The sequence below is a fragment of the Tachyglossus aculeatus genome, chromosome 7 (assembly GCF_015852505.1).
Source record: "Tachyglossus aculeatus isolate mTacAcu1 chromosome 7, mTacAcu1.pri, whole genome shotgun sequence".
Classification (NCBI taxonomy): domain Eukaryota; kingdom Metazoa; phylum Chordata; class Mammalia; order Monotremata; family Tachyglossidae; genus Tachyglossus; species Tachyglossus aculeatus.
Genome location: NC_052072.1, coordinates 62,788,301 through 62,803,616, shown reverse-complemented (window position 1 = coordinate 62,803,616; position 15,316 = coordinate 62,788,301). Strand labels below are relative to the sequence as shown.

The 15,316-nt window shown below is 44.4% G+C and overlaps 1 protein-coding gene across 1 annotated transcript in view; it reads left to right on the top strand.

Annotated features, from left to right (window-relative positions):
- The window catches only part of CPS1 (carbamoyl-phosphate synthase 1), a 154,615-nt gene that overhangs the window by 85,236 nt on the left and 54,063 nt on the right, over positions 1-15,316 (top strand). Inside the window, exon 21 of the mRNA XM_038748821.1 lies at positions 102-220. Within this exon, the coding sequence (XP_038604749.1) occupies positions 102-220 (119 nt within the window). The remainder of the gene's footprint in view (positions 1-101; positions 221-15,316) is intronic.

The following is a 15,316-nucleotide window of genomic DNA, read 5'->3' as shown; positions in this document are numbered from 1 at the left end:
ACTGATAGACATGGCATGGGATTTTTTGCTAGGTGTTTCCAACCCAACCAGACACAACCAGGGCACACAGCACTGAACATCTCTCTCTATCCCTCTGTTAGGCCTTGAATGACAACATGCCCCTGGATGAGATCGTCAAGCTCACAGCTATCGACAAATGGTTCCTATTCAAGATGCGTGACATCCTGAACATGGAAAGTCACCTGAAGACCCTCAACAGGTAAGAGAGGCTGTTTTAGACTATCCTGGCCACTTTCTGAAGAGTCTCTCTTCAACCTTCTTTCAGCCATCGGCCCCTTTTGTCCGCTACCGGTGAGTAATGGCTTCTGAATGGTGGCCGGCCTGTCCTGGAGTAAGGTCACCAGCTGGGACAGTCAGTGTGGGGTTAGCCACTGACTCCTCACCCTGTGACCTGTGGGATTGTTCCTAATGTTGAAGCTGCCTCACTTTCGTGACAGCTATGTGGATCTGCTTCTCCCTTTGTGGAAATTCATTTCTAGGTCAGAAGCTTGAGTTTCCTTCCAGTAATGGGCAAAGCCTGGCTTGGAGCTGAGGAAATGGCTGCATCTTTTGCACTCACTCGATTTTCTGAGCTCATCCCCTCCTGGCAGAAGCTCACCATTTGAGTTTGCAAATGAGCCGTGTTCCAGCTTCCACTAATAGCAGTTTTTACCTCTCATGCTGAGCATTCATTAACATTTTTCTCCACTTCAAGGCCAATTATTTTTTAAATTCCATTTACAGTTCAGAGATATCCATTAGTACCCTTCTTATGCCCCTTCAGGAGCACTCAGACAATGCCAATTACCATTTAAATGATGAGAGGTAGCTTTGAAGTCTGCATGGCTTAGGGAGACAGGGTTTCGCATCTCAGAAGCTCAAATTTAGCTGCGGGGCTGGAGAGAGGGTGGTCTTTGTGAATCTCCTTTTCCTGACTTCCCAGCTGTAGGACTCCCTAGTTCTGCCTAGAGACACTCCTGTCTCCCTGCCTGCTCTGCCCCAGTTGTGCCCCTTAGCCTAGAAGTGGTTCTCTTGGGAAATAATTCTACCCATCTGAGCTGGTTTGGGAGAAACCAGAGTCCAATTAGAATAGCACCTGGAGTCTGAGAGGAGAATCCAAGGTGATCAGTTCATCAGTGGTATTTGAGTGCTTACAGTGAAAGCACTGTACTAAGTGCTGGGAATAGTGCAATAGAGCAGATAGATGTGACCCTTTCCACCAACTTGATCCTCCAGGTGTGTTTCCTTATTAACTTGTCCCTGAACTCTTGGGTTGGGATTTTCTTTTTACTTTGCTGGGAAATTTCAAGTTTTATAATAATAATATTAATAATAATAATAAGCGCTTACTATGTGCAAGCACTGTTCTAAGCACTGGGTGATCAGTGATCAGGTTGTCCCACGTGGGGCTCACAGTCTTAATCCCTATTTTATAGATGAGGTAACTGAGACACAGAGAAGTTAAGTGACTTGCCCAAAGTCACACAGCTAAGTGGCGGAGTTGGGATTGGAACCCATGACCTCTGACTCTCAAGCCCGTGCTCTTTCCACTGAGCCACGCTGCTTCTCTTTAAGTTTTATACCCTCCCGCCCCAGCCAGGTATGAACTGCTGCTAAGCTAAGAAGCCTCCCCAGTTTGGAATAGCGCTGATTTCTAGACCCACCTCACACTTTCTTGTAGTGAACAACATCAGACGGTAGCGCACTGAGGCTTGAAGCTGCGTATCATTCTCAAGGCTATACGGATGGAACTTTCGCCTGATGTCTTCCGATTCGGCTGTGCAGAATTTTCTTTGGCATTTGTTAAACGCTTCCTATGTGTCCTGCACTGTTCTAGGTGATGGGGTGGGTACGAGTTAATTGGGTCAGACACAGAATTGGCATTTGCTCCTTTCTTTCTGGGATGCCAGCACTAGGTTTTGATTAAATGCAGGACTTTGCAGATCTTCTAGACTGTGAGCCCGCTGTTGGGTAGGGACCGTCTCTATATGTTGCCAACTTGTACTTCCTGAGCGCTTAGTACAGTGCTCTGTGCACAGTAAGTGCTCAATAAATATGATTGAATGAATGAATGAATCTGCCACATGAGGGCACTAGGGATTCATAGTGTGGCAGAGTAAGGCCCGGCCGAGAAGAGGCCTGAGAGTTGAGAGAGAGCGGGCACTTCGATCTGACACCACTTACGCTGCGTGGATAAACGGCCTCTTTTAAATTTAATTGTTTTCTGTTACACTCAGGGAGCAGGCTGGGATTCTAATAAAGCCTTGATCTGCATTAGGATGAAAGGGGGAACTCATAGAATTCCACAGCTGGATCACTTCCAGCGGTTATCTAGTCTGGCTTCACGCTTCCAGGCAGGTGAATGGCCAGCCTGTAAAGAATGGGTCAGGGAAACAAACATCTGCAGGGAACCAATTAGCTGTGACAGGATAACTGATGAGTGTCAAGCACTGTGGAAAACAGTGGGAAGCATACTAAGAAAGCTCTTCCCCTGTTGAGCTGGCATAAACATGGATCACTTTCGTGCTGATCTGTGCGTCACAGGCTCTGTAGGATGGCGAGATGAGGCAGATGGGTGTTTGCATCATTTTACAGCAGTCAGACCCTGCAGGGCAAGTGTGTTCAAGGTCTGTTTGTGTGGTGGGCACAGCATGAGCACAGAGTGCCTGGTCTGAATAAGTCCCATGTTAGTTTCTCAGTAGCTGGAATCTTCTGATAGACCCACCTAGGGTTGTCAGTTGTATTTGAGTGCCTATTGTGGGCAGAGTGCTGCATGAAGCGCTTGGATGAGTACAAAATAACAATACTGTTATGATGGGTAAGCCTGGGTAGTAAAGGCATTGGGGGTATTTTGGTGGGAGAGGAAGTCTTTGAATGACCACCAAAGTAGGGTAGCACCTGATGGCACAAAAGAATACTGGATACCCTTTCGATCAATCGATGGTATTTATTGAGCATTTACTGTAAACATAGAGTATAACAGAGTTGGTAGACATGTTCCCTGCTCACAAGGAGCTTACAGGTTCAAGGGGGAGACAGATATTTTAAGGGGAGGCAGACGTTTTAACATATCGTGATCAATGAGTCATGTTTGTAGTGTAATGAGGTCATACAGATACACAAAAAGGTTTCTTACGGAAGTTCGCTGAACTTATACGTGGGCCTGTGATTCCTTCCATTACTCCAGAGAAGTTGTGCTATTTTGCTCTGATTCTTATGCACTGTGGTGCAACTGGTGTTCTTGGCCTGTTTGTTTCCATCCATGTGAAGCTCCATTCAAGAAAGGAGACCATGTCTTGGGTCTCAAGAGTTAAAACAAACATGTTTTACCAGCTGTAATTGTTGAGTTCTGAAGTGGTTTCTTTGCTCTCCATGCTGTAGAGTTGAGATGGGGTGTCACATACCAGCATTATTCCATATCCAATAGATTTGTGGGCAGGGAACGTTTCTACCAACTTGGGGAATTTTGGGAAGATCAGGCAACAGCAGTGTGAGTCTCACTGAAACTTGAGGCTCTGTTAGATCCGCATTCTGCTTCCAGTGCTCGTTTGCACTACAAATCAGTCAATCAGTGGTAGTTTTTTTTTTTTTTTTACAGCATTAAGCCCTTACTATGTCAGACAGTGTATTAAGCACTGGGGAAGATACAAGACACCTTCCATTTACCACATGGGGCATAGTCTTAATCCCCACTTTACAGATGAAGTAATTGAGGCACAGAGAAGTGAAGTGACTTGCCCAAGATCACCCACAAGACAAATGACAGAACTGGGATTAGAATGGAGATCCTTCTGACTCCTAAACCAGTGTCTATCTTAGAATAGTGCTTTGCACAGAGTAAGCACTTAACAAATGCCATTATTATTATTATCTACTCTGCCATGCCTCCTGTGCATATTTGAGTGCCTCCTGTGTGCAGAGCAGTGTACCAAGTGCTTGGGAGAGTACAGTCAGTAGAGTTGGTAGAACCAATCCTTGTCCACAAAGTGTCCCCCTGGCCAGATGGGCAGCATGAATGCCCAGGCAGCTTTGTCTCTGGTGAAATTGGACAAGGAAAGTCCAAGACAGCTCCCAAACACCTCTGAACTGGTGTTCAACAGGAAAGAAAGTGGTTTCCGAGGACCCCCTCTAAGGGTGAGAGAACCTGCTCCAGGTAAATGTCTTAAAAGATCAATTAGACTGAATGCACTGGCCCTGGGGTTTGCCACTAGCTGAGGTCTTTAGGACCCTGGGATTCATTATGACTCAGTAACAGAGAAAGTAGACACTTCTTCAACCTTTCCGAGACTTTACTCTCCCAAGCCCTTAGCACAGTGCTGTGCACCCAGTAAACACTCAATAAATACAATCGATCGATTGATTTGATTGAGTTCCCCAGTGTCAGCAGCACAGGAATGGGGGGATCTTTGTGATTTTTAAGAACTTAATGCTAAACACTGCATACTCGTTGTGATCAGGGAATGTGTCCATTTATTGTTGTATTGTATTCATTCATTCATTTATTCATTCAATCGTATTGAGCGCTTACTGTGTGCAGAGCACTGTACTAAGCGCTTGGGAAGTACAAGTTGGCAACATATAGAGATGGTCCCTACCCAACAGCGGGCTCACAGTATGGAAGGCGGAGACAGAGAACAAAACAAAACATATTAACAAAATAAAATAGAATAAATATGTACAAACATGTACACATATATACAGGTGCTGTGGGGAGGGGAAGGAGGTGGCGGGGGGCATGGGGAGGGGGAGGAGGGGGAGAGGAAGGAGGGGGCTCAGTCTGGAAAGGCCTCCTGGAGGAGGTGAGCTCTCAGTAGGGCTTTGAAGGGAGGAAGAGAGCTAGCTTGGCGGATGTGCGGAGGGAGGGCATTCCAGGCCAGGGCGAGGATGTGGGCTGGGGGTCGACAGTGGGACAGGTGAGAATGAGGCACAGTGAGGAGATTAGTGGCAGAGGAGTGGAGGGTGCGGGCTGGGCTGTAGAAGAAGAGAAGGGAGGTGGGGTAGGAGGGGGCGAGGTGAATGGAGAGCCTTGAAGCCGAGGGTGAGGAGTTTTTGCCTGATGTGTAGGTTGATTGGTAGCCACTGTAGATTTCTGAGCACTCTGCCAAGTGCTTAGTGAGCCCGCTGTTGGGTAGGGACCGTCTGTCTATATGTTGCCGATTTGTACTTCCCAAGCACTTAGTACAGTGTTCTGCACACAGTAAGTGCTCAATAAATACGATTGAATGAATTCTCTGCTAAGCGCTCAATAAGTACGATAGATCGATTGACTTCCCCGGTGTCAGTTTGTGGCCCCTCACCCTGTCACCACCATCAGTTTACCACAGAGAGGGGGGAGAAGGGGGATTCCTGTGATTTTTAAGTACTTACTATGTGCCAAGCACTGTAAGCTTGTGGGCAGGGAACATGTCTGTTTGTTGTATTTTCCCAAGTGCTTAATACAGTGTTCTGCACACAGTAAGTGCTCAGTAATTACGACTGACTGACTCCCTTCTTCCCTTTACTATGTTAGAAGGAGATTGTGAGTGAATGAACTATTGGAGGTTCAGGGAAATGGTGCCTGTTCAGTACATTGGGTCTCACTTGGGAAATCCCAGCAGAAGTGCTAGTAATTATCTTTAAAATGGTTCCAGCAGTAGGCTTTAACCCACTAAATACCCAAAGGAAGTTTTCCCAACTGAGTTCTTAATGGAGCACACAGTAGTTGATACTTTTCCTGTCTCCACATAAGAAGGTTTTGTGGAGCTTTTCCAAGGTTTCACCTGGCTGGTGTAGAAAATGCATTTCACTTTTTCATAGTCTTTGTGCTTGTGCATCCTGGGGTCAGGCTTTACCAGGTCACTTGATCCAGGCAAGTAGGTGGCCCATCTCTATAGTTATGGTATTTGGTAAATGCTTACAACGTGCAAAGCACTGTTCTAAGCACTAGGGTAGATACAAGTTGATCAGGTTGGACACAATCCCTGTCCCACATGGGGCTCACACTCTTAATCCCCATTTTATGATGCGGTAACTGAGACACAGAGAAGTTAAGTGACTTGCCCAATGTCACACAGCAGACAAGTGGTGGAGCCGGGATTAGAACCCATGACCTGATTCCTAGGACCCCTGCTCTATCCATTAAGCCACACTGTGGCTCACCGGTTGTCTATGGGCCCAGGTTTGAGTGGGAAGTGGTATTTCCAAGGTGTCAAATTTCTTCTTTTTTTGTAGGTTCTTTTTCCCACTCTGGGCTCTGCATTAATCATAAACATCTTAATAGTATTTAAGAGCCTACTGTGTGTCAAGCACTGTTCTAAGCATTGAGGTCGATACAAGTTAATTAGGTTGGACATAGTCCTTGTCCCACAGAGGGCTCACAGTATTAATACAAGGTATTGAATCTGCATTTGGCAGGTGAAATTGAGGCCCTGGGAAGTTGAGTGACTTGCCCAAGATCACACAGCAGGCAACATGGTGGGGGCAGGATTAGAACCCAAGTCTCTAGACCTCTGACTCCCAGACCCATGCGCTTTCCACTAATCCTCACCACTCCCACCCTGCCTGAAATTTAAGGTGTGCATCTCCAGGGACTGTTTTTCCACAGAGGAATGATGGTGACAGAATCTGTCTGTGCCAGTCTTGTCTACGAATCTCCCATGGCTGTATCAGATGTCCTGGGGGTAGAAACAGTGCCGGCTAGTGCTAAATTCTCCAAGGCTAAAGCACCCACTCCCTTGACAGAACCTTTCCATGAAGGGGAAGAGGGAGCACACAGACCCTTGGCTCAGAGCTAGTTGGTGTCCCCAGGGAACAGCCCTGCTTCCTGCAAGTGAGCAACTAAACTAAACCAATTGACTCTTGCTCCCATAAAGATTCCTTACCCCCTACCCACCATGAAAACTACTCCTGGCCCCCACTGGAATTAAACCCCTCAACTCTTTGCATTGTGTTTGAGCCTCTGGGTGGCATAGAGAACAGCTGTCAGCTGAGGCCCCCTTGCCAGCTTGTACTTCCCAAGTTCTTAGTACAGTGCTCTGCACATACATGCTCAATAAATATGATTGAAATGAAAACAAAATAGATGTGAAGACGGCAATTCTGAACACCTTCAGCCTTCTCTTCTCCAGGCCAAACAACCCCAGTCCTTTCACCTCTCCCCACCCAGGGTCAATTTTCCATTTGTTTCATCATTTATTTCACTCTTCTCAGCTCTTCTCAGTTTCTGCCAAAACCTGGTTAAAGTGCAGGGTGTGTATTTGGATACAATCTTCTACAGTCATCGTAGTAATAATAGTATTCAGTGCTTACTCTATGCAGAGCACTGTGCTAAGCCCTGGGAAAGAATCCACATGTGAGATTCACAGTCTAATATTGGTCCAACTAGTGAAGAAGACTGAATGGCTTCCTCTCCTGTAGCATGGTCTAATGCAAAGACCACGGGCCAGGGAATCAAAGGCCCTTAATTCTAACCCAACTCTCCCACTTATCTGCTGTGTGACTTGGGACAAATCACTCAATTTCGTTGTGCCTCAGTTCCCTCATCTGCAAAATGGGGATTCAGCAGCTGTGTTCCCTCAACTTAAAATGTGAACCTTATGTGGGACCTGATTATCTTGTATCTACCTCAATACTTAGTACAGTGCTTGGCACTTAATACCACTGTTATAGTCTTATCATTCTTAATTATTTGCATGTTGTGCCCCAGGGGGTATGGGCTTTTTTAATGCTGTCCTGCCCAGCTGACTTGTATTAGCTAGTCTCCCCTCATATGGCCCTGGTGCTGCCTGGTTTTATTCCAGAGCATGCTACTTTACTCATGCCTGAGCAGTTCTCTATCAGGGTGCATCCTCCCTTGTGGGCTACAGACAGAGGAAAATGCCTTGCCTTCATTCCCTTCTCCCTAGGGGGCTATGCCTAGGCAATACCTTCTGAGATAAGGAGCAGTAATAGTAATCACTAAGTGCTTAATACTGGTACTAATACTGGTACTTAAGCAATTACTATGTGTCAAGCACTGTACTAACCTTTGGGCTAGATACAAGATCATCAGGATGGATTCAGTCTTTGTCCCACCACAGTCTAAGTAGGAGGGGTAGGATTTTAATCCCCATTTTACAGTTGAGGGAACTAAGGCACAGAGAAGTTGTCACTTGCACAGTGTCACACAGCAGGCAAGTGACAGTGCTAGAATTTGAACTCTTCAGACTCCAAGGACCACCCTCTTTCCACTAGGCCATGCTGCTTCTCTGTGTGTAGAACACTGTAGTAAATGCTGGGAGAGAATATACAAGTGGGAATTAGATGTGGTCCTTGTCCCTCTGGGGGATCACAGTCAAGGAGGAACAGGGTGTTGCTGGGGAATGCAAGGGAGGCTGTGGGAAGAGATCTATAGGGGTTGTCTCTGTTGCTGAATTGTACTTTCCAAGCGCTTAATAGAGTGCTCTCCACACAGTAAGCGCTCAATAAATATGATTGAATGAGTGAGTGAATGGTCCTGACTGGTCAGAGATGCAATTAGGGATGAAGAGATTATGACACCTCTTGTCCTAATGCCCTAACTTTAACTGGCTTCTTAACTAGATCAGCATCTCTAAATCAACAGAAAGATATCCAACTTTGGAGCTTCAGTATAGGAACTTTTTTAATATTAAGGAAGCAGTGTGGGCTAGTGGAAAGTGCATGGGCCAGGAACTCAGGAGAGTTGGGCTCTCTTCCCGGTTCTGTCACTTGCCTGCTCTGTGACCTGTGGCAATAATAATAATAATAATGGCATTTACTAAGCACTTATTATGTGCAAAGCACTGTGCTAAGTGCTGGGGAGGTTACAAGGTGATCAGGTTGACCCATGGGGGGCTCACAGTCTTAACCCCCATTTTACAGATGAGGTAACTGAGGCCCAGAGAAGTGAAGTGACTTGCCCAAAGTCACACAGCTGACAATTGGTGGAGCTGGGATTTGAACCCATGACCTCTGACTCCAAAGCCTGGCTCTTTCCACTGAGCCAAGCTGCTTCTCTTAATTACTTCTCTGTGCCTCAGATCTCTCAAGTGTAAAATGGGGATGAAATACCCTTAAGTTGTGAGCCCCATGTCGGGGAAGGACCATCTGACCTGATTATCTTATATCTATCTCATAATTTAGCCCTGCTGGACCCTTAGTAAGCACTTTGACAAATATCACTATTATTATTAGTAGTAGTAATATCATTATTAGTAGTTCTATATAGGGAGTCCATTCAGCATGCTCAGATCTAGAAGGTAAAAAAACATCTTAACAGCATAGACATTACCCATTACAGTGTCTATGCTGCAGGCACAAGATGAGGGGTGTTTGAACAGGGGAATTGACAGTCTTATAAACAGTTTTTATGAGACTATTTTATTAAGAAGCATCGTTGCAGTTGTCACAGGCAATTTGCCTTCCTAAAGGGTAAAGAATCAGGTTAAGGCAAACCAACTATTAACACCAGTTTGGAAATGCTGGGGGCCAGGAGGCTGTCTATGCTGTTCTTCAAAGAAACTCTGATGGCAGGTTATTGTTCTTCTTTACCTGTGAAAACTAAGGCCTGTGTGGATTTACGGACCTATTCTCTAGGTTCTGGGGAGATGGTGCATGGTCAGAGTCCTCTGACCTACATTCCCTTTCAACCTCGGGACCTTACTACTCCATGGAAATGCCTAAGCAGCCAAAAGAATCTACAACTACAGTTATTAATCTACAACTCCCACAGCAAATCAAAGAGTCAGATTAGCATCCGGGTCCTGGGGGAGCATGGCCCTGGGAGCCAGAGTACCTGGGCTCTAATTCCAGCTCTACCACTTGCCTGCTCAGTGACCTTGGCCAAGTCATTTCATTTCTCTGGGTCTGTTTCCTCATCCATTAAATGATTCTCTCCTATTTAGACTTCAAGCTCCAAGTGGGACAGGGACAGTGTCCGACCTGAATATCTTGTGTAACTTCCCTTCTCGACTGTAAGCTTGTTGTGGGCAGGGAGCATATCTATCAACTCTGTTGTAATGATAATAATAATAATAATGGCATTTGTTAAGTGCTTACTGTGTGCAAAGCACTGTTCTAAGCACTGGGGGGATACAAGGTGATCAGGTTGTCCCACATGGGGCTCACAATCTTAATCCCCATTTTACAGATGAGGTAACTGAGGCTCAGAGAAGTGAAGTGACTTGCCCAAGATCACACAGCAGACATGTGGCAGAGCTGGGATTCAAACCCATGACCTCCGACTCCCAAGCCCGGGCTCTTTCCACTGAGCCACGCTGCTTCTCTTGTATTACACTGTGTGTACAATATGAGTTCAGTAAATACCTTGATGATGATATCTACCCCAGAAATTGGTACATTGGCAAATAAACACTTAACTCTGTCTTAGAACCAGACTTCAAGACCCATGCTGTTTGCCCTAGGATGCTCTGTTTCTAATGTCACTTTGTAGCCTAGTGGCCAGGCATTTCCAGTCATGTGGAAGCCCTTTCTCACCCCCAATCCATCCTAAAATGGTCCCATTTGGCACAAACAGAACTCCAACCCGTAATATTCCCTGAATGCAAATGGTCTGGACCAACTTGAAGGAGGCACTGTTTTTGTTTCCTTCTCTGGTATCTAGTCCTCCAAAACTTGGCTGGGTCAGTTAGACTTCTGAGCAGTTCTTCCAAGTTCAACTTCTCCCCCACTTCAAAGCTTTATTGAAGGCACATTTCCTCCATGAAGCCTTCCTTGACTCAGCCCTCCTCTCCTCTTCTCTCACTCCCTTCTGCATCACCCTGACTTGCTCCTTTCATTCATCCTCCCTTCCATTCCCACAGCACATATGTATAGAGCTGTAATTCATTTATGTATATTAATATGTGTCTTCCCCTCTAGACTGTGAGCTCGTTGTGGGCACGGAATGTGTCTATTTGTTAAATTGTTCTCTCCAGAATGCTTAGTACAGTGTTTTGATAAATACAATTGAATACATGAATGAACTTGGAAGCACACTGGTGCTGAGGACTCAGGTCCCAGCTGGCTGGCTTCAGATACACTATATTTCAGATCCACTTTCTCCTTAATATAAACCCTGGGGATCCAAGGCCCAGCATAGTTGCTAAGCCATAGAGCAGCCCCATCGACCTTGCTCAAGGACATCTCTCCCGCTCTAGCCTCCAAAATGCCCCTGCTTTTTCAGCCACAGTGGTCTTCTGGCTTGTGCCGATAGAAAAAAGTAGCAGCTGGTCTTCTAGGAAGAAGAGAAAGATATAAACACGGCTTTCATTATCACAATGGCTACTCCTCCTGCATCTTGGAGGACATTAAAATAAATGAAAACAAAAACTTCAGGTGAGAAACTGACAAGGGAGAAAAGGGAGATTCAATTTCTGACTGTTGATCTTTGCTAAAAGTGAGTATTATTCTCAAGGTCGAATCCAGGGCTGGCTTTGGGTATGGATTTGGAGGATGTTTTCAAGGAAATGATAAAGCAGCAAAACTCATTTCATAAATATAGGCCATGCACAGTGTTTATTTCCACATTTGAGAGAGCTGTACTGATTGGGAGGGAAATAAGTTTAGTATTGCTTGGGAGCTGGTGGATCCAGATGAAAGGCAGTCAAGTGGAAGAAAGAGAACCTGAATCCCTTGGCAATTCAGATGCTAAAGGCATATCTTGAATCACCTAATAGATTTCCCCAGTTTCTAGATGCCAGGTGAACATTTCTTCGTTAAGGGGAATTTATTCCGTTTCATTCATTATTGAAGATGAAGCATGAGAGGATGATTTGTCCGAGATGATAGGGTAACTTTTTAACAACAAAAAGGATAACCACAACTGTTACAGTTCCACATGCTGAAGTGTGACAGGAGGAGAGAGTTGTATTGTTCATAAATTACAAACACACTAGTGACTCAGCTCTGTAAATCTCAGGCAAAGCTGCCTGGCCATTTAGTGATTATGCCAGTGTCTGTACAAGTCTGTCTAATTTTAAGACATTCTGGCCTCTAAAAATTTCAACCGTCACTCTGGTCTGGGAAGTGTAGAGACACAGAAGGTTGTGGAAGGGCTAGAAACCCAACCACTTGGTCTGTCAATGTTTTATTGTTTAAATTGTACTCAAGAATGAAGAGTGGGAAATCCGAGATGACTTTGCTCTAGAACTGAGACAGGAATGGGGGGAAAAGATAAATCAAAATAGACAGATGCATTATGGTTTCTGTGCACTATGCATTGTGGGCATAGACAAGGCATGGATGTACATGTTGACAGTGTTCTCCAGAAATGCCATTTCATTTAGTGCTTCTTCATTTCTCATGACTTTGACTGAGAAGTTATCTCCTCAAAGGTCCTAGTTAAGTTCATCCCTTCACATTCTGTTCTTCACATGCCTACATATACAATAGAATTGGTAGACACTATCCCTGCCCACAAGGACCTTACAGTCTAAAGGGAGAGACAGTCATCAAATTACACTTCAGAGAGGGGACACAGCTGAATGAGGACAAGGATTGTGTTTACCAGCCCTTTTTTAATGGTATTTGTTTCAGTGCCGGACACTACTAAGAACTGGGGTAGATGCAAGATAATCGGGTTGGACACAGTCCCTGTCCAACATAGGCTTAAAGTCTTAATCTCCATTTTGCAGATGAGGTAACTGAGGCACTGAGAAATTGTGACTGGCCCAAGATGTCATAGTAGACAAATGGTGAGCTGAGTTTAGTACCCAGTTCCTCTAACACTCAAGTCTGTGCTCTACTAGGCCATGCTGCTTCTCTATTTCTTTGTATTCAATCATTCATTCAATTGTATTTGAGTGCTTACTGTATGCAGAGCACTGTCCTAGGCGCTTGGAAAGTATAATTCTGCAACAAAGACAATCCCTGCCCAATAACAGGCACACAGTCTAGAATGGGGAAGACAGACATCAATACAAGTAAACAGGCATCAATATAAATAAATAGAATTATAGATATGTACACCATTAATAAAATAGAATAATAAGTATGTGCATATATACACAAGTGCTGTGGGGCGGGGAGGGCAGGTAGAGAAGAGGGAGTCAGGGTGATGGGAGGAGGAGCAGAGGAATAGGGGGTCTTAGTCTGGGAAGGCCTCCTGGAGGAGGTGAGCTTTCAGTAGCACTCTCCCGGGGGCTTAGAAGAGTGTTCTGCACATAGTAAGCTCTCAGTAAATAGCACTGATTAATAGATTTCCCCTTTGTTGTGATGACAGAAGTTCCTTTCATACTCTTCAGTGGTGTCAAAGCAGAGTAAGGGGCAATACAAACTCTTTAGAGATGAGGAAAACCCTTAGTTTTGTGGCAGACAGCACTCTGTTCTCTTTAACTTTGGCATCTCACCTCTGGTCATGATTGTTTCTGAGCTTGGTCTCTGTTTTCCCATGCAGGAGTTTATAGACTAGCGTTTTCTTCTGATCATGAGACATTGCAAGGTGTTAGTGATGTATTTATTTGCTACAAAAGGTTTTTTTTCCAATCAGTTGTTTCCATCAAACCAGTCTCCTTGCCTTTCTATCACTTTCTTTCACCGTTCACGTGTATCCTGAAGCTAGAGCTCCTTGTTCCAGTGAGGCTGCTAAGTTGTCACAGAGTGCTTTGAAGATTTATTTATTCAATCCATTAATCGTATTTATTGAGCACTCAGTATGTACAGAGCACTGCTCTAAGAGCTTGGGAGAGAACAATATAACATTGGTATAAACACATTCCTTGCCCCCAACAAGCTTACAGTCTAGAGGGGGAGACAGATACTAATAGGAATAAGTAAATTACAGATATCGACACAAGTGCCGTGGGGTTTAGGGAGAGATGAATAAAGGGTGCAAATTCAACTGATGCAGAAGGGAGTGGGAGAAGAGGAAATGGGGACTTAGCTGGGGAAGGCCTCTTGGAGGAGATATGCTTTTAATAAGGCTTTGAAGGTGAAGAGAGTTATCATCTGTCAGATTTGAAGAGGGAAGGTATTCCAGGCCTGAGAGGAGATTGCGGTCCAGTGAGTAAATTGGCATTAGAGAAGCAAAATGTGTATGCTGTGTCATAGTTGGAAAGCAGAGAGGAAAGGGAGAGGGGGTAAGGTGATTAAGTGCTTTAGTCGATGGTAAGAAGTTTGTTGCTAAGGTGAATTGGCAACCCTCGGAGGTTATTCCCCAGGAGAGTGATATTTAGCCTTTTCAATGGTTTGCATGCTGCCTTTTGAAGTATTATAGTTGCACTGCTTACTCAGGTTTGGAGCAGTTGAACCAGTGGCAAACCCAGTAGGTGGCCTCTCACACTGCTGCATCCCTCTGAATAGCTTTGAAGCTACTCTGTCAGAAGATAAGTCTGTTAAATGCTGTTGTTTAGACATGGTGCACATACACTATATCTTTGATGGGTGGTGGATGCTAATGTTTGTGATTGTGAGGTGATGGCAAATCAGGTGAGTAAAGATAGCCCTTTGTTATTTGATTTACTGTAGCCATGAGTTCTGATAACTAATTTTTTTACCTCTTTTGTAACACTATCTCCCTTCCCCCACCCAGTGATAGAGCTGATATGATGAGTTTAACCAAACCTCACAGAATTTTTCCTTCTCTTTAGTATTAGTCATTTTTGCATCAGTTAGGCCAGCACCCTGGAGCAAACAAACATAAACTTCACAAAGATCAGTGTCCCAAGTGGTGGCCTTGAAGACAGGAAAGGCCCTTTATGGGACAGAGAGGAAGGAACTATCTTTTCTAGATGATAATGTGAAAGAGAGTGTTGATCCCAGGCATTAGCCCTCATCATCAGTAACATCATTTCTTAAATGAAGGCCAGATCCATGCATATTTAGATATGTTCACACACTATGTATAACACATATTCCCATGTGTGCAAATAGATGTATAAATCAATATACAGACAACTGTGGAAGATGAGGGAGGCTGGATGAATAGATAATATACTTATTTTCATCCAGTGTACACATTTTTAATCCACTTAATTGACCACACTCCCACTTTGATATAGTAATTTTATCTGCTGTAAAGTCTGATCTATAAATAAATTAATATTGCACTTCAAGTTATGATTTCACTTTAGAACAGAAGATGAACATTTGCTTCTGTTTCTGTGATGATTGTTTTAGTATTTTATTTTTAAAAATATTTAATTTCTCCCAAAGTTAACGTGAAAACTAGATGCTTGTTTTACCAAGCAGCTCCTGCCTCTGTTGAGCATTTGTTTAACTATTTTGCCAGCCAAATATTGGGTTTCCCAAAATGGCATGGCAGAGATTAAGGATTTGATTCTCCATTAACAGTAGATTAGTTCTCCACTTGTGCAAGATCATTCATAAAGTGTTAGACTAC